Source organism: Phoenix dactylifera, unplaced genomic scaffold, assembly GCF_009389715.1.
Source record: "Phoenix dactylifera cultivar Barhee BC4 unplaced genomic scaffold, palm_55x_up_171113_PBpolish2nd_filt_p 000274F, whole genome shotgun sequence".
Taxonomy (NCBI): Eukaryota; Viridiplantae; Streptophyta; class Magnoliopsida; order Arecales; family Arecaceae; genus Phoenix; species Phoenix dactylifera.
In genome coordinates this window covers 764,474-786,948 of record NW_024067759.1, presented here as the reverse complement: position 1 = coordinate 786,948, position 22,475 = coordinate 764,474, and the positions used below count along the sequence as shown (strand labels likewise).

At 35.0% G+C, this 22,475-nt stretch overlaps 2 protein-coding genes across 3 annotated transcripts in view; one reads left to right on the top strand and one right to left on the bottom strand.

Moving 5' to 3' along the window:
* Positions 1-457: 457 nt before the first annotated feature.
* Positions 458-22,475, bottom strand: part of LOC103724370 (SET and MYND domain-containing protein 4) — a 60,065-nt gene continuing 38,047 nt past the window's right edge. The window contains exon 15 of one of the 2 annotated variants that reach the window (XM_026800521.2): positions 458-570. In XM_026800521.2, coding sequence (XP_026656322.1) covers positions 559-570 — 12 coding nt within the window. In that variant the 3' untranslated portion in view covers positions 458-558. Of the gene's footprint in view, positions 571-14,375; positions 14,612-22,475 lie in introns of those variants that run through there. The other variant, XM_026800520.2, reaches the window with a different exon arrangement.
* On the top strand, positions 1,813-21,626 carry LOC103724369 (probable LRR receptor-like serine/threonine-protein kinase At1g63430). Its single transcript, XM_008815600.4, has 13 exons — positions 1,813-2,002; positions 2,266-2,398; positions 2,757-2,828; positions 2,928-3,071; positions 3,166-3,294; positions 5,375-5,491; positions 5,564-5,628; positions 11,872-12,117; positions 12,223-12,428; positions 12,512-12,644; positions 12,739-12,896; positions 14,037-14,252; positions 20,390-21,626. The coding sequence occupies exons 1-13, from the start codon at positions 1,909-1,911 to the stop codon at positions 20,633-20,635; spliced, it is 1,959 nt and encodes a 652-aa protein (XP_008813822.1). The 5' UTR covers positions 1,813-1,908; the 3' UTR covers positions 20,636-21,626.

The window sequence follows — 22,475 nt, the reverse complement described above, 5'->3', positions numbered from 1 at the left end:
CTTCCTCAAAAAAAAAAAAAGTGTGGCATTTGGCTCTTAACCTTCAGACATGAATTTAATCATCTATAGATGAGATGTGATAGCAAGGAGGCTTAAAGGCTGAAATTGTCATTATTTATTTTAGGCTTGGGATTAAGAGTTGAATTATTCTATATACATGGAATTGTAATTATTTAACTTCCGCTGACTTGGTAAATTAAGGCTGCCATTATTTTTAATAAACTTTTGACCATAGTTTGACATAAGACCAGATAATTAATATCAAAGTGTTAGGATATTTAATAATTAAATGTTGATCAGAACGAGGAAGGATGAAGAGCCCAGTGAGATTAGGAAGACTGTCGATTCTGCAATCCCAAAATCTTCAAGATTTTTTATTTGAAAATCACCTATTCTTTATTTTGCTTCCCAAAAATTTCACCTATTTTTCCATGGATTCTGGTATTTCAAAGGCTCTGCTGAGCTAGAGAGCAACGAAACCAGCCGTCTTCTCTTTTCCTTGGCTTTCTCCATTCAAGGACCTCCACTCTCATGCGAAATGTGACATGGACAAGTTGATCACTGCTCTTGCTGGTACATCACATCAACCACGTCATTCATCAGAAAACAATAAAGCATAGAAGCAATAGTAAATTGCTTGATAACTATAACATGGGCTGATATCTATGTTCGGACACTCCTATTGTGATAGTGTTTTTCTGGAATTCTAATGCCACCTAGCAACTTAAGAGAAAATATAATAAACATATTAGATATAAAAAATGATATGATGATGCAGGATAGATGTCTTTGATACCAAATTGATGCAGAAAGAAGAAAAGAAGAAGGCAAGAAGAGAGAATAATTGAATATTTTATATTCTTGAATTTTAATAATACAAACTCAAAATTTAATAAGAATATGCATAAAAATAAAATATGAAAATCTTCATAAAATTTTAATTTTAGAATCCACATATAAATATTTTTTTACTTTTTAAATAAAATAAAATTTTTAATTTTTATATTTGTATCCAATAAAATTTGTTTAGATTTCTTATTTAGACGGTTCTTTGTCACATATAGATAAGACCTGTAATTGGTATGCTCGGTGTTAATATATATTACAAAATATAGTTGATGTAGTGTTTACAATTGACTTCGTGTTTTAGTATCCGAGCCCTTTAAAATTGAATTTTAACTTTGATAGTACCACTATACTCTAAGGGCTACAATCTGAAAATATTTGTTATGTCGATCCTCGGCTGATAGAAAGCATTATATTGTAGTCCCATACATATCATGATCTCATATGATATACCAAAGTCATGATCTATGCTAGCTCAGTCCATTTATAAAAACCTAGTTGCCCAAAGTTCATCTTGTGTTATCTTTCAAGATTCCTGAGTGAGAATTTTAACTCCTATCTAGCTTTCTTTTCCTTTTTCTTTTTTATTTTTTATAACTTAAGGTCTAATAAGCAATTTCTAAGCTGTTATTTAACAAATGTAAGGAGAAACCAACAAACACAAAGTGACAAAACTAACACATATATTATATTATGAAGATATAATATGGATGGTGACCCACCTGGCGTTCAAATGACTCTTCCCCATGGAAAGTTCAATTCAAAATTTTGGGTTTACCGTTTCCTTGTTCTTATCTCATTGAACCCAACGGTGAAACTGCGAGGCAAAAGTTATTTACCTCCTTCCCTCGCCCACCATTTAATTCGGCAACCAATAAAACATTCGGTAGTCTCCTTTCCTCCCCTGCCACTATATATATATATATATATATATATATATATTTGTTTTAAACCCAAAGCTCTTACTCCTCTTAGTCCCCCTCCTATGTCCTGGACTCTTATTTTTTTGTCTCAAGAGTGATGTTGATTTCTGAGAAGTTTGGAAGGTAGAGAGCGGAGAATATGATGAGATTTCCAGCGTTTTTGTTGCTTCTCCTTCTTTCTTTCGATTCGAAATCTCTGTTTGTGCCGTCTGAATCCGTTACAGATGATGAGAGTATGCTCTTTCTCTTCTCCCTTGCTCTTTTTGATTCTTTTCTGGTAGACTTCTGCAACAGTGTATGGTTGCACTTGTAGCTACGAGATTTGAAACTTTTGTTGGGATTTTTTTTTTTGGTCATCTTGGCTCTGGATCTCTTTTGTTTGACTTTCTGGGAAGATTTGTAATTTGGTTACATGTTTGTGGCTTCAAGGTCATATCTTGAGATGATTCTATGAACTGGATTGTTTTGTTTTTTTTTTCTATTTTCTCTTTTACAGTTTCAGCATTGCAAGCTTTCAAGATGGCCGTATATGATGACCCTCTGTCGAGATTATCTGATTGGAACATCCAAAATGGAAATCCATGTGGCTGGTTTGGCATCTCATGCTCGGATTCTCGCGTGGTTGCCTTGTAAGAAACACTTGGATTTTTTTTTTGTTGTTGTTGTTTTTTTTTTTTTTTTTTGAACACTGCTACTGAACCAGTTATTCTATATAAATGTCAGGATATCATAGATTATAAGATTAAGTGCACTCATAGATGCATGTTTGTGCCTACTGTGTTTGATTGAAAGTAGACTTTCGAGTGTGCAATAATAACCTACTAAGACATTATGTGAAACCGTTGGTGTTCGTGGATTAGGTATCAATTCTACTTAAACTTTATATGCTTGTGGCATGACACATATCACGCTAGATGTTGCTTGAACTTTTGATTATTTTGAATTTTAGAAGTTTTAAAAGTAACATATTTGACCTGGGTTCTGCAGAAACCTTTCCAATTCATCGTTGACTGGATTCATCACACCGCAGCTTGGCTCTCTAAATTCTTTGCAGAAACTGTATGTGTTTTGTTTATTGTTACATACTGGTTTCTGATAAATTATGTCTGAAGATTTCTTCAGTGGAAGAAATTATGATGATGCATGCCTATTTTGCAGAATTTTGAGTAATAATTCTTTTCATGGATTGATACCTAAACAACTTAGCATGTTGAAAAGCCTTACTGAGTTAGATTTGAGTTTCAATCATCTATCTGGACCAATTCCTCCTGAGATTGGAAAGTTGACTAGAATTGTGAAAATGTAAGAAGCAGACTGTATCCTGACAATTTTAGTTACTTAATTTTTGTATTATTTTATTGTTTGCTAATGTCTTTGTTACTGGTGTTATTCTTAGAAATATTCGGTCTAATGGGCTGATTGGTACTTTGCCCCCCGAGCTTGGTAAGCTGGTGAGGCTTGTTGAGCTATGGTTAGATAGAAACAAGCTTAATGGAGACATTCTTGGAAGCAGCAATTTAAATAAGTAAGTGATGCTTACTCATATTCTAATATTTTTTATATTTGTTCTGTTATGTTTCGATTTACAACCTAAGGCTGGAATTGGACCACATGAAATTGATGATACTCCAACTCAATTGCCCAAGCAATTAATTTTTACAAATTAAGAGAGTTAGCACCACAATATAGTGAAAATATTCTGACTTTATCTTATAAGATTCCTTTATTAGTTTTGCATGATTGCTATGTCTATTTATCCTTGAAATGTTTGTGAATTTTGTGAGGGATATAGGTGGAGATAGCAGCAAAGTTAGATTTCTTAATGCCCTACAAAAATTGGTTATGAGGGTTACTGATAAGCATGTCAACGTTTTTTGGAGAAATGTATTTGATGAAGCCAAAATTCTTCTCAAACAATGGAAGCCAAAGACCTCCTTAGCTACAGACCATAATGAAATAAGTAGAACCAAAAAAAAAGGATAGCAATAAAATCTTTTAATGTCTGCAAACTCATCTACTTTTATGAGATAACAGAGATAAGTAGTTATGTGCTTGTGATAGTTGAAGTGTCAAAACTTCAAAACTTTGAAAGTGGCCTCTTGGACAACCGACAGGCTTGAACATTTATGGGGATGCAATGGACTTAAATGCTTATTATGATTGAGAATGATGCTCATAACGGGGAGACTGTCATGGAAAACTGGCAGTGATAATGACAGTTTATCCAACATCAGCTAGGAGAGCAGGATCACTTAAAATCAGTGAAGACTTGCATGCTGTTGATTTGTCAAACCATGCCAGGTTTATATGCACCAAAATCTGCAATTTACACACTAATACTCATGCTTATTTTGAAAGAAAGAGGCATCTGAAACTTTGATGGAAAAAGATATATTCCTAGTTCAGTTGGATAACAAGCATGAAAAACAAACCTCCCTTAAAGGCCAGCTTGCGCATTGATTGGAGAGAGGGCCATGATCACCATTTACAACCAGTGGAAATCATAATGATACAACTGTGTGATAGCCTAGGACCTTTGCAGTGGGTAAGAGAGGTCAAAGATCAGGTAAGAGTAAACAAGAGAAAGAGAAGCCTGCTTGGCATGATCATTACCCTTGCAATTCTCTATTTATAGAGGTTGAACAGCTGAAAAAAATGGAATCCTAGTAGGATAGATTTATCCCTTGGAGGTGGTTGATTACGTACACATGTCAGCAAATCTAGTTTATACCACCCATTACAATCAATTATTTCTGATAATGAATTAGCCTAAAATATCCATCATATCTTGTCAAATATTCTCTAGCTTATTCACTATTTTTTATCATATCTTATAGAACCTTCATAATTTTTTCAAATTTTAACAGAAAACAAACTAAGAAGCCCTGTCTATAATGGTGTTTACGAACAAGATATTAAAAAGTTACTAGAGGCAGATTTCTGGATTGCTGTGATTGTTGTCTGATCTATTACTTCTCTGCGGAACATACAAGGGGTATGACAAGGCACCACAACAACAAGAAGTTTCCTAAAGGATATGGAGGTGTGCAAATATAGGTCTAGCAATTGTTCTGCTTATGAGACCGTTCACTGTAAATATGCAAATAGGAGCAATTGACCACCTTTGTTATTACTGAAGTCAAAAGAAAGGCAGATAAGAGAAAACATTTTGTTGTTACTTCCACTTAATGATCATGTCTGGTGGTTTAAATAGTCAGTGCATCATTGTGGAACACTTATATTTTCTATTCATCATTGCATATATTCCCAATGACAGTAGGGTGCTCGATCATGATAATGAGGCCTGCAATGTGTATCATAAGTATGATATTATATAAACTAATATGTTTAAGAAAGTCTTGCAAATTTCTTTTAAAAGTTTTCTTTAATGGAATATGGAACCCTTTTCACAGGAAAATTTCAATAAGATGCTTGTTGCAGATTATGTTGCAATGTTATATTAAGGAAGATGGCTTTCTTTATTTCAAAATGTTGGATAATGTTTTGCATTTAAATTTACTATCTTGGATATTATTAAAGAAAGATATTATTTGGCATTTATTTTCACCTAGGATTAAATGCTTTGTGTTCTTTTCCTAATTCAGGTCTGCCTCCCACACTAATGGCACTGGCTTATGCGGATTGCATCGGTTAGAAGTTGGAGACTTCTCAAACAACTTTTTTGTTGGGAACATACCCTTATGCTTGAAGTATCTTCCCAGGTACAAAGTTTTCTGTTAATACCATTCAGTCAATTTGTCCTAGCTGAACTTGATTTGCTTTATTTTTCACAGAACAAGCTTCCAAGGAAACTGCCTCCAAGTTGAACACTCCGTCTCACAACGCTCTGCTCAACAATGTAGGCTACACCCCTTCATAAAGCTCTTTCCTTCTTTCCTTTTATTTTATTCTTTTCTTTTATTTTTTCTTTTTTTGGGAGAAGTTTCACAAAGTACTTTTTTTTAAATATTTTTTTCCAAAATACAGGCAGAGATCCCTGCTTTTAGACTCTAAATGGTTCATCTTGTTGTGAAATCACTCATTTTATATGTGAATCTTTTTGCAAATTTACAAACATTACCTGTATTACTCAAGGTTCTCATCTTGGTCAAGATCTCTGTTTATATCAATATATGTAAAATCTCGGACCTTATTATCTCGGTAAATATGAACTGATATAACCCGAGATAATGGCCGATATAATATACACATATTGGCAGATATTTTCTCATCTTTTATTAACTATTTAACATTGTATGTTCATAGTTTCTTTACTAGTTTTGGATAATAATCATTAATTTAGACATTAGGGATCTGTGCTGGGACGATGATGACAGTTGTTGGAATAATTGAGGGTGGCGAAGCAGGGATGATGTGTGGGGATGGGAAAAGGAAGGAAAAGAGTAACAAGATAGGGAAGAAAAAAGGGATTTAGAGAGATATAGGGAGAAGATAAGAGAAAGGAAAGGAACAGCGGAGCGACAGGAGGCAAAGAAGCGATTACCAGTGGTGGACTGAGAAGGTAGTCTAGAGGGTGATAATTTGATAACCCAACAGAAGGCCAAACATTTATCAGATCAGTTCTGAAGCTGATGGTCAGGCTGGTGGGCATCGATGGTGGGGCAGCCTGATCAGTGGTGAAGGGATAGGTTGGGGAAAGGGAATAGAAGAGGAGATTAGAGATAGTCCGAAGAGAAATAGGGATTCCTAACTTAAATTAACTAATCTAGCTAGTATGATAATCGATCTTGCTTTTACTATATTGGCCCATCTTCTGGTATTTAAGTGGTAAAATATCAATGGAGATTCCAGAACATCTCGGTTATTGAATTTTTGCTGGACTTTTCATCTCAGCCCAGAGAAACAGATATCTCGGTTGAACTTGGTATTGGGCACTGACCAAGATACTAGCATGTCGGGTTTTAAAAACCTTGGTATCACTCACGTTGATATACTTAAATTGGCACTTGACTTAACCATCATTTTTTTCCAACCTAGGTTATTTCATTTTCCATATCATCATCCATTTTATTCTTGTCTTGCACTCTTTTCCCATATTTTTACTGTTCAATGCTTCCATTCCTGCATATCTTCCATTTATTTCAAATCCCTTTTTCCTTCATAAATCTTGTCTATAAGTGGTTATGAAAGTGATAATGACCGATACTAAAATACATGGGTCCTTCCGATAGGGGTAATGCAGAATAGAACAGATCATGAGAACACAGTTATCCCAACAGTGTGATCTCAACTAGACATGCTGTCAGGTATCAGTCTATCAATATTAATAGCAGACACAAGTGCTGATGCCAAGTTACTACTGTAGAAATCTTGCCCCTAGTTTTGTGTCTTTTAACTGATCTAAGGAGAAAGAAACCAGAAGCCAAATCCTGCCTCAATTGCCTTAAGGATTGAATTCATGGTTTTAAATGTTGCATGCTGATGTTGTGTTTTGCTAGTGCTTAGCATGCATGAGCATGTATGCACCAGCATGCATCCACGCCATGTGCTGGTCTAGTCCTGGCATGGTATGTCATAAGCCATGTCAACCGGCATTGCATTTAATCCTTGACTAAGCTTCGTGCAATGCCTTATCCATCTTGGGTATTTTATATTACATCAGACATCTCATTCTAACTTAAGCAGCATCCATTACACATGGGAAAGGGAACCTATCATCTCATCAATGCCTCAAAAAATCATCTCATACATGAAATCAAGGCCTTGTTAAGGTATTACATCTTGCTGTTAATCTATAAAGACCTTGATCATAGTAACGTAAACTACTTAACTATATAGTTAACAACATGCATTCTTCTTACATGATATGTAACCAAACATACAATTTTTAAAATTCCAAGCCAAAGTAAAAAGGAGGAAGACATTAATGGGTCAGTTAAGATAAAACCATTAAATAATGTTAGCACAAAGCTCAAATACATTGCACGGATTTCATTATTCTAATAAAACCATAGAATTGTAAAAGTTATAGTCTAGTACATGCATTGTTCTTGTGTGACTAAATAACAGAGGTACAACTACCATAAATACACATCCTACCAAAATAAATTGTTGTGGCTTGTGAGGCAAAATTTGATTTTCTCCCTTCTGATTTCCTATTTGATCTCTTTACTTTATTTTCTTGCTGGTGTATGGTAAGATCTGACAAGTAACATGCTGCCTTTTTGCAGCTCTAATGGCATAATCTTTAGATGACACCCTCATTATAAGATTGTTCAATGTGCATCACACAAGAACTATGCCATCTTAGTCAGGTAAAAGAAATGCTAGTGGAAAGTTAACAATCTAAAACATTGGTTCAGCACTCCAAAAGCATGTTCTATGAAGGTTCATAAGGAAGAGTGTTCAAGGTTGTAAACTTCCTTTTAGCTTTTGGTCAGATTTTGTATGCTGAAAATTTTCTAGTGGTATTGTATGCCACAAAATGGAAAAATGATGTAGGCTGTAATTTGCATTTACCATCAACTAGAAATTATTTTACTACATTTTGCATGCATCCTTTTGTTGTGCATAATAGAATGGAACGTGTTGTACACATCAGCCATGAAACTGTGAACTAGAACTCTAGAATCATTTTGTTTTACTGGGGCACTACATAGAAATGACGTTCATTTGCAAATCTCCCCAAACAGTCTATGCATTAGAGAAATGAAGGAAAAATGTTATGGCAGCCATGAGGCCCGTGACATCCCGTGACATTCTAAGGAGGTCTATGATAATCAACCATCTACCAACAATGTCACTCATATTGTGGTAGGCATATGTGTTTGGAAAGACCATAACAGTTTAATTAAGAATTCCTGACATGCTAAAGTGTCGTTTTCCTGTAGCCATAGGTTTGAGTTCTAGCTGGAACTCCAAAAATAAAAATGAAGCTCTTCAGTTGCCTGACACTACTACAAAAACGAGGTTAATTTTGAAGGTCTAACTTTAAAAAATAAAAAATATGGGCAGTTTGTTGGTTTTTTTGTTTGTTTATTCTTTTCCCTAAATTTAGAATGCCTTTTGTTGACCTTACACTTATATTTTTCATGTATTGTGAAAATTAAAAGGATTTCCATATCTATTTTTTTTAGTAACCTTTGAGAACTCTTTCTCTCTCTCTCTCATGTGTTTATGTGTGAAGAGGGGGTTGGGGCCAGAGGAGATTTTTTAGAAGAGAAAGAAAAAGGTTTTAGTGTATTTTGGCCCTAATGGATAAAGAGTTTGTGAGATTTGAGGTTTGACTTAAGGTTTTAGCTAAAATCTCCTCTTTAGCTTTCAAGTTCCAGAAACCAAAGTGTATTCCTCTCAGATATATTTTGTGGACAAATAATGTTTTCTAGATGATAAATATGGATATGTTAATTTTTCTTATTTCTTTAGGTTGGTATCAGTAGTTTTCCATCAAACAATTGTATGATAGCTGTTATGACATGAATCATGGGCTTTAACTAATTCATTTTTCATTCTTTGATATCTTGTCTGGTTACAGTCCAAAAACAATATACTCCAAAATAATGCCTAACATATTTTATTGACTTGTATTAATTTTCATTTTATGTTTTATTTCTAATATTTTTATATCTAATATTTTATTTTTAATATTTCTTATTTATAAAACTTATTTATTTTCTTGCTGAAAATTTAAAGCTCCAACCGTAAGCACTGAACTAAAAGTCTATTAGTTGAAGTGAAACCAAAACTGGAGTTTAGTCTTCATACATTGCCTGTAGATAATAAAAATTAGCTATTCACCAATTTGGGCATCATATTTTATTTTATCTAGCATAGATAAGTTTTAGGGTTTGCATGAGAGCCTTTTAAGGAGACAATAGCTTTCAATACATTCCTAACTACCTCTCAATAATCTTGCCTGAACAGCAAATATTGTGATCAATAACTCAATTTTTGGTTGTCCTATAGCTCACAAACATAATCAATTATTGATTACCAAGTACATGGATAGTGTCATGTGGGATTTGCTGTTCGCCATTATGGTTTTTAACCAATTAAGGATTTTTTTGAGTCACCCTTATTATTACAATGGAGGTCTTGTCAGTATTACATACTTGATTAAGAAAAAAAAGGCCTTTTGGTTTCATGATAATTCAATTTTGTTCCTGTAACATCTAATTTTCGATTTTGAATTTTAGCAAAGGCTGTGCATAGGCCAATAGGGCAATCAGATAATGTTGTTAAAGTCCCCAACTTTGTAAAGGAAACAATATTCCCAGGTGCCCCGTTTTGGGTGTGTGTGGGGGTGGGGGGGTGGGGGGTGGGGGGAAGGGGTGGTTGGAGGCATAGACTGATGGATTTTGGCATGGCTTAACATTATTCAGGTTGAGAGTTAGGTGGCTGAGAGAGTTGGTAGGTGAGGGATAGGTGTTGGGGTAGGGTAATGGTGGCGGGGTGGAGAACAAGAAGCATAGGAGATGCGGTTGTGCTAGTTGAGGTGGTGGTAGATGTGTGAAGGGTTGGGGATTGGGTGGTGGTGGTGGTGGATGACAAGAGTTGGTGATACAGTGCTGGCTGTCAATTTGGTGATGTGAGTGGTAAAGTAGATAAGAGGTTTGGAGGGCAATGGGCATGGAGGAAGGATTTAGGGGAAATGTCATGAGGGTTGAGATTAGGGTGGGTTAGGTGGGGATATGGGTGCTGGAAAGAGTGAGTGAGAGAGAGAGAGAGAGAGAGAGAGAGGAGCGGTGAGAGCTGAGAAGCCCACACTTGGAGGAGGTGATAGTGTTGTACCTCTAAGCAACAAACCCTAATTTCACTTTTCTATGGGTCCTTTCTTCTTCTTTTTTTCTGGAGATTTTTGCAAAATTTGAAATGCCTAGTTTCTCCAGGTTTTATGAGAAGTTTCTTAGATTATTTTACCAAATGAGGAACAGAAAACTGAGTTTTAAAAATAAAAAATTACTTTCAGGCTGTTTTCCTTGCAAACAAAAAGGCCAAAATGGGACTTCTTGTATTAGATCTTTATTTTTTTTAAAAAAAAACAAAAATATGCCCCTTAAAACCTCGTATCCACAAAATTGTGCTAATACTCTTTCCAAGCATGTGACTAGCAAACCTTAGAAGTCCAGCAAACTTCAGCAAACCCTAGGTACGTATCTTAAGTTATCTAAATAACTGTATTGTCATAAATCTGATATGAATCTGTGCACAAGTTTTGATTTTCTTGAAAAATTAGGACATAAGCATGGCTACAGAACTTAAATGGCGCACCAAAGGCTAATAGAATGCTTTTATATTTCAAACATAGTAGAGTGATGCTAACTGGACTTTGAGATATGAAATTACATGGCCCTGGAACTCGAACATACACACTTTTCTGCTTGCCGGTGCCTACAGAGTGGCACGACACTGCAGTAGTTACGTCTGGAGTTGGATGCTTTTGACTCTAAGTAGTGTTTTCCAATCAAAAAATTTCTATACTTTTGATGCCCATAGATATGATGGTCCAACATTTACGGATAGTATATAATGTGAGACTTTGGGTGGTGAAGCTCACATAGTAAGATTGCCTGAGGCATGTTTCAAGTTTCAGTAAAATTTCTATAGTTGGTACTAAAGTAATGACTGTCTGCAATGGATAGATCAAGATTGTAATGTCAAAGCACCATGTTTTAGTGCCCCTCAAGCTCATAGCAATATGATGGTAATGTCCCACCACCGGGGTTTGAACCCTGGACCTCCCCTAATAGCAAGCCATTAGGATAGGAGCGCCAACCAGCTGAGATAATAGCTGGTGCCTTATTCATTCCTTATTATTTAAGCTTTAGTTTTACATATTGACCATATAACATTTGATAAGCTTTACATGGAAAACTTGTTATGCTGGGTCTTTCATGCAAGTATTGTATTACTGAGTTGCCTGAACAGATGTAATTATAACTGGCATGGGGGCTAATTACAAAGCACCTACCGAACAGTTTTATTGTAGAAGACAGCATTTGCAACGGCTAATAGAGGTCTTGAATAAAGTAAAAGTACACCTTGAATCTGACATTATGATACAGCATCTCAGATTCCATTTCTTGCATAAACTCTCTTCTATGTGATTCTATAATGAAAATGTGCTCTCTATTCATTTTAGGTAGCTCTGCAAATAGCCAGCAAGTTGCCAGTGACACAAACAATAGTCCCTATGAGGGGAAAAAAAACAAAAAGCCACGGGAACCAGTGTGGCTTCTGATTCTGGAAATTATAACAGGAGCTCTTGTGGTCCTTTTTCTAATAACCTGTACTAGTGCTGCTTTTAAGAGATGCAAAGCTAAATCGTCTGCTATTCTTCCATGGAAAAGAACCACAGACTGGAAGGACCAGAAAACAATATCAATTGGTAAGCAATACCATTGTGTTTATTGTTTTACTTAGTGACAGTTCTGATTTTGGATGCTAATACAATGGGATCTATGTCACTGGTTGATGATATTGCTGCATACAGATGGTGAGTTACTGAAAAATGTATTAAGAATAAGCCGCCAGGAGCTTGAACTAGCTTGTGAAGATTTCAGCAACATAATTGGGTCATATCCGGATAGTGTAGTTTACAAAGGTACTGCAAAGGATGGGCCTGAAATTGCTGTTATATCACTTAGTATTTCAGAAGATCACTGGACAAGTTACCTTGAGCTTTACTTTCAGAATGAGGTAATTTGTCCACCAAATTCTGTTCTGAATTCCAGGGACCCACATAACTTAAGAATGTTAAATAGACACTGTATGTGCTTCAGGTGGCAGATCTGTCTAGGTTAAATCATGAAAACACAGCAAAGTTGCTAGGCTACTGCAAAGAGAGTGAGCCATTTTCAAGGATGCTTGTTTTTGAATATGCATCAAATGGGACACTGTATGAGCACCTGCACTGTGAGTCAGAATAATATTTTATTTCTTGTTGAGGGGATTGCTTATTTTGACATGCTATAGGAGCTCATGAATCTAATATGCACTTTTGTTGTAGATGGTGATGGATGCCAGCTATCCTGGTTCAGACGAATGAAAATTGCTGTAGGTATTGCTCATGGACTAAAATATCTACATACTGAATTGCAGCCTCCATTCACAATGTCTGAGTTAACCTCCAGTGCAGTTTATCTGACTGAAGATTTCTCTCCAAAGGTATCTATCATGTCTGGCATGTCGGAGATTGTTAGATGCAGTTGCTGGTTTAATCTGTCATGGTTTAGAAAATAAAAGATCAGTATAAGTGCATGCATGCTAATAGGCTGGTCCATATTTGGTATGCTTCTCATCTTAAAAGATCTGGATCAGCATCTAGAACTTGGACCTGAATCAGCCATTATTCTGAAGGATTTGGTCTGGCATAAGCCAATACTGGCTTGGACTTGAGTTGGTTCTTAATGTCTGAACCAAAAACACTCATATTCTAAAGAATTTTGTTCTGGCATAAGGCCAATACTGGCTTGAGTTCAAGTTGGTTGAATGTTTGGACTTGAAACAGTCATTATTCTAAATGATTTGTTCTGGCATTGTACTTGTTTGTGCTTGAGCAGGTTCTGAACATCTGCAACCATGACTTCCCCTTCCTTTTTCTTCATTTTCTTTTTCCCTGCTTTGATCAACCTGATCAACTTAAACTTGTATCACATAGACAGGATGGCATTTAAGAGTCATTTTCTTTTTCATTTTTTATTTTTTGATTTGTTTTTCTTTTACAAGAATCGTATTTCTTATGGGCTGTGGCTTTTTCTGTCTTGCTCAGCACCTGGCTAACTTGAACAATTGTGCATGTATGCTGTCTACCCTTGTCTACACATTTGGAAGAAAACTTGACATATGAATGCTAAACTACCAAAAAAGTTTGATTGGGTTTCCAATAGAATCCAACTTATAAAGGATCTAACCTTATTTTATTGGTGGCTTTACATCTAATCAACATTAAGTTCATTGAGACTGTTAGGACAATATTCTTGTGAACCAATGTAGATAGAAAGATTTACTTGCAGTTCATCTACTTCCAGTTTTTCTATCATCAACAGCAATACAATTCTTTGCTTGAAATTAAATTCCATCAGACTATTTACTGTCATCTACATGAATGATAGCTGGTAACGAGGTCGTAGAGAACTGATCAGTTCCTTGCATTGTGGCCATTCCTATACTTTATTATGTTGGATGTTATTGTCATACTTCACTGTTGTTTATCTACTTTCATTTCCTTTCATGCATTGTGGAAAGAAACTTTTTGAATATTAATCATGGAAAGAAATAATCTTAACTCTACCTTCATCTGTGCAGTTGGTTGATTTTGAAAGGTGGAAAATAATGCTTCCATATTCAAGAGCAGACTCTGGTTACATCATTAATGGAGGGCCTTTTCATGGACCTATGATTTCCTTAGAGAGACGGCATATGGATGTCCAGGGAAATACATTTGCTTTTGGAGTACTGCTGCTAGAGCTAATAAGCGGGAGACCTCCGTTTTGCAAAGACAGAGGGTGCTTGGTAGATTGGGTAAGCAACATGTATCAGATTTTTTTTAAAAAAAAATCACCAGATCAAGTTTAAACCCTATTGAAATTATCATCCCATGAAATGTTTTCATTTCCTCCTTTCATGCAGAAGATAAGTGTCATGACAGTGTACAACTTGATGAATTTATTGATGAATATCCATCATGGAGTTCAAGTTCAGTTTACCATCCATCTTGGCCACCCTGAATGTGTTTTGTCCCAAAATAGCAGAATTCATCGAGTTCTGCACTGTCAAAACTTCTCTCTTTGAAATTAACCAATGAAACTGATGATACTATTTCTCATACAAAATTTCTCAAATAGGGATAGCTTGAATATGAGATGGCCATGCATGGGAACCTGTTGATTTTAACAAGATGAGAAGCTGCACTGATCAGTTTGAAATCATGTTTCGTAGAAAATGGTTCGGTGAACTATTATACTATTGAATGGTAGTGTCCTTTAGTGAAGTTTAAAATGTAATGCGTCCTATTGCAATCAATCTGCTATATATTCCATTATGCTGCCGGGTAGGTAGGTATTCTATACATCATTTGTACAAGTGCAGTTATCACAAGTCGATAGAACGTCCAAATAATAAATGTTTGCTCATGCATTTCCATGTCACAGTGTTTGACTGGCACATCACAAACTTGTGTCATAGACATGATTTCTTGTATTTGTTATATGCATATGTGCACAAGGTAGGCCAATATTATTGACTTAGGGGTCGCATTGCTGGCTAAATTTGTAGTCTCTAAATCTCATGAAGTTATCATCAGCAAAGTTTGAAACCTTGATTTTGGTTGTGGTTTTGTTCACTTTTTCCAAGTTTTGGTTTAAACTAGTTTAAATTTGGTTTTCAGTATTTTGGCTGAAGAATAAGAAAAGAGGATGAAAACATTATGGAGAATAAAAAAAAATAAAATTAGCGAATGAAACAAATATGACACAGCCTTGAAGAATAATGCATCATTTGAAATCAATAAAATGTGTTCTGTATTTTTGAGCTTAAAGACCGAAAGTTTGAAGAGATATAAAAAATTTGGAAAAACAATGAAGTGTTAAAGAACTACTATTTGATAGCCTGACAATTTACAAGTCTAATAGTAGTAAAATATATTAGTATGAAGTTTCATAACCATACGAAGCTCCATATAATAATTACCATCATGCTAAGTACCAATGGCGGTGTACAAATTATCATCTACTAGGTATCAAGAAGACTACATCAGATATATATATAATCTAAATGTTTAAGGATTTAATCTAACATGTAGCTAATCCAAGTGTAAATCTGGAACTGTTTTCTCCTATTTCTCTTTAAAATTTATTTTTGGTACCCAAAATATTCTGTTATATCTAGGAAACTCTACCTTCTTCTTAATTTATTAAAACCACCAAAATGGTTTTAAATTTTAAAAAAAAATCAAATATATGGTTAATGTTAAGAAAGAACTTGTTTCTCATAAGTTAGATTTGTCATCCATATTATTTTTTAATTTTAAATAAATAAATGAAAATATGGCTGAAAATTGACTTTAGTCAAAATCATTCACATCATCAACAAAAATAGCATATATAATCAGTTTCAGCAGAAACTGGTGGAGCCAACCAAAATTAGATGAAAATCCGGCAAAAGCTGACTGAAACCAAACACTTCAGAAAGTTTTGCATGCTTCTTGGCCAAAATTTCAATCCTTGCCTCTTGATGTATGTTTAAAATTTGAAGAAACCATGGCTTAATATGATGGCTGAATAACAGTACAATGGACATTACTTTGGTTTCAGGTCCGTTCTAACCATACGAAGCTCCATATAATAATTACCATCATGCTAAGTACCAATGGCGGTGTACAAATTATCATCTACTAGGTATGAAGAAGACTACAGTCAGATATATATAATCTAAATGTTTAAGGATTTAATCTAACATGTAGCTAATCCAAGTGTAAATCTGGAACTGTTTTCTCCTATTTCTCTTTAAAATTTATTTTTGGTACCCAAAATATTCTGTTATATCTAGGAAACTCTACCTTCTTCTTAATTTATTAAAACCACCAAAATGGTTTTAAATTTTAAAAAAAAATCAAGTATATGGTTAATGTTAAGAAAGAACTTGTTTCTCATAAGTTAGATTTGTCATCCATATTTTTTTTTAATTTTAAATAAATAAATGAAAATATGGCTGAAAATTGACTTTAGTCAAAATCATTCACATCATCAACAAAAATAGCATATATAATCAGTTTCAGCAGAAACTGGTGGAGCCGACCAAAATTAGATGAAAACCCGGCAAAAGCTGACTGAAACCAAACACTTCAGAAAGTTTTGCATGCTTCTTGGCCAAAATTTCAATCCTTGCCTCTTGATGTATGTTTAAAATTTGAAGAAACCATGGCTTAATATGATGGCTGAATAACAGTACAATGGACATTACTTTGGTTTCAGGTCCGTTCTAACCATACGAAGCTCCATATAATAATTACCATCATGCTAAGTACCAATGGCGGTGTACAAATTATCATCTACTAGGTATGAAGAAGACTACAGTCAGATATATATAATCTAAATGTTTAAGGATTTAATCTAACATGTAGCTAATCCAAGTGTAAATCTGGAACTGTTTTCTCCTATTTCTCTTTAAAATTTATTTTTGGTACCCAAAATATTCTGTTATATCTAGGAAACTCTACCTTCTTCTTAATTTATTAAAACCACCAAAATGGTTTTAAATTTTAAAAAAAAATCAAATATATGGTTAATGTTAAGAAAGAACTTGTTTCTCATAAGTTAGATTTGTCATCCATATTATTTTTTAATTTTAAATAAATAAATGAAAATATGGCTGAAAATTGACTTTAGTCAAAATCATTCACATCATCAACAAAAATAGCATATATAATCAGTTTCAGCAGAAACTGGTGGAGCCAACCAAAATTAGATGAAAACCCGGCAAAAGCTGACTGAAACCAAACACTTCAGAAAGTTTTGCATGCTTCTTGGCCAAAATTTCAATCCTTGCCTCTTGCTGTATGTTTAAAATTTGAAGAAACCATGGCTTAATATGATGGCTGAATAACAGTACAATGGACATTACTTTGGTTTCAGGTCCGTTCTAACCATACGAAGCTCCTATAATAATTACCATCATGCTAAGTACCAATGGCGGTGTACAAATTATCATCTACTAGGTATGAAGAAGACTACAGTCAGATATATATAATCTAAATGTTTAAGGATTTAATCTAACATGTAGCTAATCCAAGTGTAAATCTGGAACTGTTTTCTCCTATTTCTCTTTAAAATTTATTTTTGGTACCCAAAATATTCTGTTATATCTAGGAAACTCTACCTTCTTCTTAATTTATTAAAACCACCAAAATGGTTTTAAATTTTAAAAAAAAATCAAATATATGGTTAATGTTAAGAAAGAACTTGTTTCTCATAAGTTAGATTTGTCATCCATATTATTTTTTAATTTTAAATAAATAAATGAAAATATGGCTGAAAATTGACTTTAGTCAAAATCATTCACATCATCAACAAAAATAGCATATATAATCAGTTTCAGCAGAAACTGGTGGAGCCAACCAAAATTAGATGAAAACCCGGCAAAAGCTGACTGAAACCAAACACTTCAGAAAGTTTTGCATGCTTCTTGGCCAAAATTTCAATCCTTGCCTCTTGCTGTATGTTTAAAATTTGAAGAAACCATGGCTTAATATGATGGCTGAATAACAGTACAATGGACATTACTTTGGTCCGTTCTACTACATTACAAATGTAGATACTAGGGTTCAGATAATGGCAGTATTTTCTCCGGTCATCTTGATTTATAATATCATGTAACATGAAACAATGGCCGTTATTTAATTTTTATCACCATTCTTCAAACTAAATAGGTATTCTAAAAAAATTAAAATTTCATACCATTTCAAACGTCTATAAATACTTAAGAAATTTGTTCATGTAACATGAAACAATGGCCATTATTTAATTTTTATCACTGTTCTTCAAAATAAATAGTTATTTTGAACCAAGGTCCGAAATCGCGGTACTAGGTACCTTATCGATTCGGTTCGGTACAATACACTCTTGTATCGAAATAGCACTCTAACCATTTTTTTCAATTTTATCTCGGTATGCCTCGATACAAATCAATATACCTCGGTATGGGGTGGTATGCATCTCGGTACACCTCAATACAGGTCGGTACGCCGAGGTATAGGGCAGTACGCCTTGGTACAGGATGGTACGGGGCCTGTACCAACTTGAAGTTAAGTTTCGTACTGATTTTCTCTTAGTATGGTACGGTCCAAATACAAACAGCCATGTCACTATCGCTCCTAAATCTGTGAGGTGTATCATAGAAAATGTTCGCTTCTAAAACTCTGCTAACTCTTCCTATTTATTTAGCAATAAGTTTTCCATATAAATATATCTAAATAAACATGAAATAGTATGGTAAACATTTCTATTTATTTTTAGTTATTAAGCTTGATATTTATTGGTAGAGTTAGCATGTATCCAACCCTTACAAAACCACTATAGCAGGTCCAGTAAAGAGAGAACCATTCTTTATAAACTTTGTCAGACATATAGATGTCTTATTCTTTATTCTCCTTGGGCATTAGCCACTTTTCAATTTCAGATTTGCTTTTAATTTATTTATCTATTTTGTTATTTATGCATTTCAATTTTCTAACTGAATTACTTTGTCTTATTCTTTATTTTCCTTGGGCATTAGCCGCGCAGAGCAGAGGGGCAAAGAAGAGGTTCCGCCTCCGGTTCTCCTATTTCGTTTGAAACAGGGGTCCCAGAGGAGGCCCCTTTTATTTTTGAAATTTTTCAGTGAAGTGGGCAAAAATAAAAAGGGCCCCCATTGGGATCCTGTTTTGAATGAAACAGGAGATCCGAGGGCAAAACCCCTTCTCTGCCCTTCCAGCGGCCCCCCGGCTGTACGCCACCCTCTATCTTTCTCCCTCTCTCTCTCCTCCTCTCTCTCCTTTTCTTTTTCTAGTTCTTCCTCTCTTCCGCCTCATCTACTGTGTCGGTACAGGCCCGGCATGGAATGGAATAGGGGCATACCGACCCATGCCTCTAGGAAATCGGTCCGAGCCCTAGTTCCGACACAACAATCCTTGGACTAATTAGTTCATACCGAACACATTTAGGCTGGCACAACAATCCTTGGACTAACTAGTTCATACCGAACACATTTAGGCTGAACAAGTTGTTCACATTAAATCTAGAATAACTAGTTGCACGCATCTAAATTATCTGGTACACAGATAAATAGGTAGATAATCTAAGGTGTGATTCACATGCACACATTAGACTTAGCCAATCCACATATTCATTGATGAACAAAAAGAGGATTGGTATATGCACCTGTAATGAAGTTGCACATTTTTTATTAATTGGTGCATATATTTAATATTTTAGAGTGCAAAATTTGATAATTGGATGCACATTGTTAATTGCTAATGGGGCTAGGACACTTTGGTCAGAGATTAGGAAAATGGCCGATCCTGCAAAAAGAAATAAAAATGGCCATTCCTGCAAATTTGAAAGAGTGGTCATTTATGCAAAATTCCCTTTTTGTTTTGTTCTTCACATATTACATGGGTTAGGTAAAAATATGCAGAGGCTTTAACTTGGCATGGCCCTAGGAACAGTTAACCTATTGAACTTCTCCACTATAACGTCTGCTCAGCTTTTGAGTATTGTTCTTTGCTGCCCAACCATAAATGAAACATGGAATTTGGTTTACAAAAGTCAGATGAATATGTGCCCACTTAAATAAGAAGTCCAATGAGCAAAACTACGACATTCTTTCTAAAAACCACTATCTTCCATGAAATATTAATATATCATTTCAAAAGTTTGTAAAGGCTTCTGAATGGATTCTCTAATGGGGTAAGGGATTTGTTTCCTGTGAAATTTAGCTCTCTTTCTATTGTGCTTTGCAGTCAAATTATATAAGGACTGTTCAGATTTTAAAAAAAGAAAAATCTTCATTTAAATGATTGATAGCCAGTGATGAAGAAACTAAGTTATGTTGAATTTGATATTTTGGTTAATTATATGCTGATGTATCACTCTGATAAATGCCAAGTTTATCCTCTGTTATAGGCTCGGGAGTATTTGGAGAACCCGGAAGAGAGAGGAAAATTGGTAGACCCTGATCTGAAAAATGTCAAGCCTGATGACCTCTCCATAATATGCAGTGTCGTGAACCTCTGCTTAGAACGTGAACCATTTAAGAGACCATCAATGCAGATAATAACTGCCATGTTGGAGGACGGTATCGACACCTCGGCAACTGCCCTTCTCAAGGAGTCTCCTTTGGTGTGGGCAGAGCTAGCCCTATCCTCGTAGTTGTCGGTCTTCAAACTGTGAATTCAAATTGTACATAAGAACACCTTGTTTTTCTTTCCTTTTTCTTTTTTCCTCCTCTTACTTTCTTATACAATGGTGTTGCATGTTCAGGCTTTAGAGCCACTTGCACAGCATCTGGCGTCTACTGTACATTGCTGATTAATGAGTATACACGTCATTTAAATTTTAATGAAAATCCCTGGAAATTTTTATCGAGCCCCATATTGTTTGCTTTTCAATACAACTCTGTTTTCGGAATTATAAGATTAACACAAATTTAGGTTGCCATTGGCAAGCTAATTTGCTATTTTTATCCACACGTACTGTTGTCATATGAGCTGAACAAGAAAAGGATAATTTATTTAATATGAAGTTTTTAGGCATGGAAGGGTGATCAAAAAGTTTTCAGATGATACACTATTATAACCTAGTAATTCTAAAGTTGTATAACAGCATTCAAGAGTGTAAGAGATTTGTGTATTATTCTGAACGATGAGTTTTTCATTACATTTTGAAGACTGGATCAAATCTAATTGTAAAGTGTAACATATTTTAAATTTCCCCCTGAAACTTGAGAAGTAGAAACTGGAATGTCAGAGTAAAATGCTTGATTTGCAATGTAAGTTCAGTGACAGGTGTTGAAGACCCCACAAAATGAGGAAGTAAAAGCTCAAGCTGATTCTGTGGTGCGTGCTGCTGAAGTTGGTTTGTAAAGGGATGTTGGATTCAAGGTAGTGCAATCAGCTGTGTAGAAGTTTCTATCAACTTGGTGAGGTTATATTGCCTTCCCGTTTATTTCTAGTTTGCTATCTTTCCCTGGTAAGGCTGGGTTGAGATCTGGCAAGAACTCTATGCCTCAGTTTAAATTATTTTGGTATCCTTTAATGAAGCTGTAAGCGGCTATGTCCGTCAACCTAGGTGTTTTATATAGAAAAGAGAGATCTATAAGTTAACCATTTCTTGGAAAAATAATTGAATATGTCAATATTCATAATTATTAAAAATTGCAACAAATTCCTTTAGTAATTTAGTTTTCAGCATGAATTTTTGTAACGAAGGTCTGATACAACTTCAAAATTCTATGTTTTTAGGCATTTAATTGTGATATAACAATTAGAAATAAATCTTGACATGTATATGCAGCTTCAACTTGCACTTCTTCAAATCAAATAGGACTGCTCTAATGCTAATATTAAGTATCTTGCACTGATACATACGTTAGGAGAAATATTCACTTCAGAGATTTGTGACATGGAATCACAAAACAAGTGTAAATCATAAGCTACGCCAAACCAAAAACCAGAGATAACTGTCTGGTTCACCGCATACCAACCAATAGCCAACTAACACAGACTTCGATACTGATTCAACTAACCTTGTATTGTACAATATAAATTTTAGATTTTTTTTTTAATCTTTAAACAGCGATAAACTTTTATTGTACAATGAGAATTTAAGCAATCTTAACACCTTCAGCCTCAGTTCTCAATCATCATTCCTGTTTCTGCTTTTCACCCATCCCATCACGCACGCCCAATGTGTCACCATGCCAAGCAACGTCTATACAGGTTCTGACTTTTGCATTTCATTAAACTCTACTAATTAATACGAATCAGAACTTATTGAAGCAAGCAAATAAATTATCAGTCACCTATAAAAGAAAATCAGATGCCATTACATTTGTGAGGTCCAATAGTTCCACATCGGAAAAACTCGTTTCAGAGCCTGAGCATATGAGACGGATATCTCCAAATCCTACGAACACGTTATGGGTGGAAAACAAAATTTGGAAGGGGTCTGAGCGGTGCATGCGGAGCGCGTGCAAGCCCCGGAACCTGAC

What these genes read in the sequence shown, in the direction of transcription:
- LOC103724369 (XM_008815600.4), top strand. Translation starts at nt 1,909, where the DNA reads ATGATGAGATTTCCAGCGTTTTTGTTGCTTCTCCTTCTTTCTTTCGAT. An exon ending in GGAAGCAGCAATTTAAATAA is followed by an intron (nt 3,295 to 5,374) that starts GTAAGTGATGCT and finishes TTCCTAATTCAG; the next exon opens with GTCTGCCTCCCACACTAATG. An exon ending in GAGGGTGCTTGGTAGATTGG is followed by an intron (nt 14,253 to 20,389) that starts GTAAGCAACATG and finishes CCTCTGTTATAG; the next exon opens with GCTCGGGAGTATTTGGAGAA.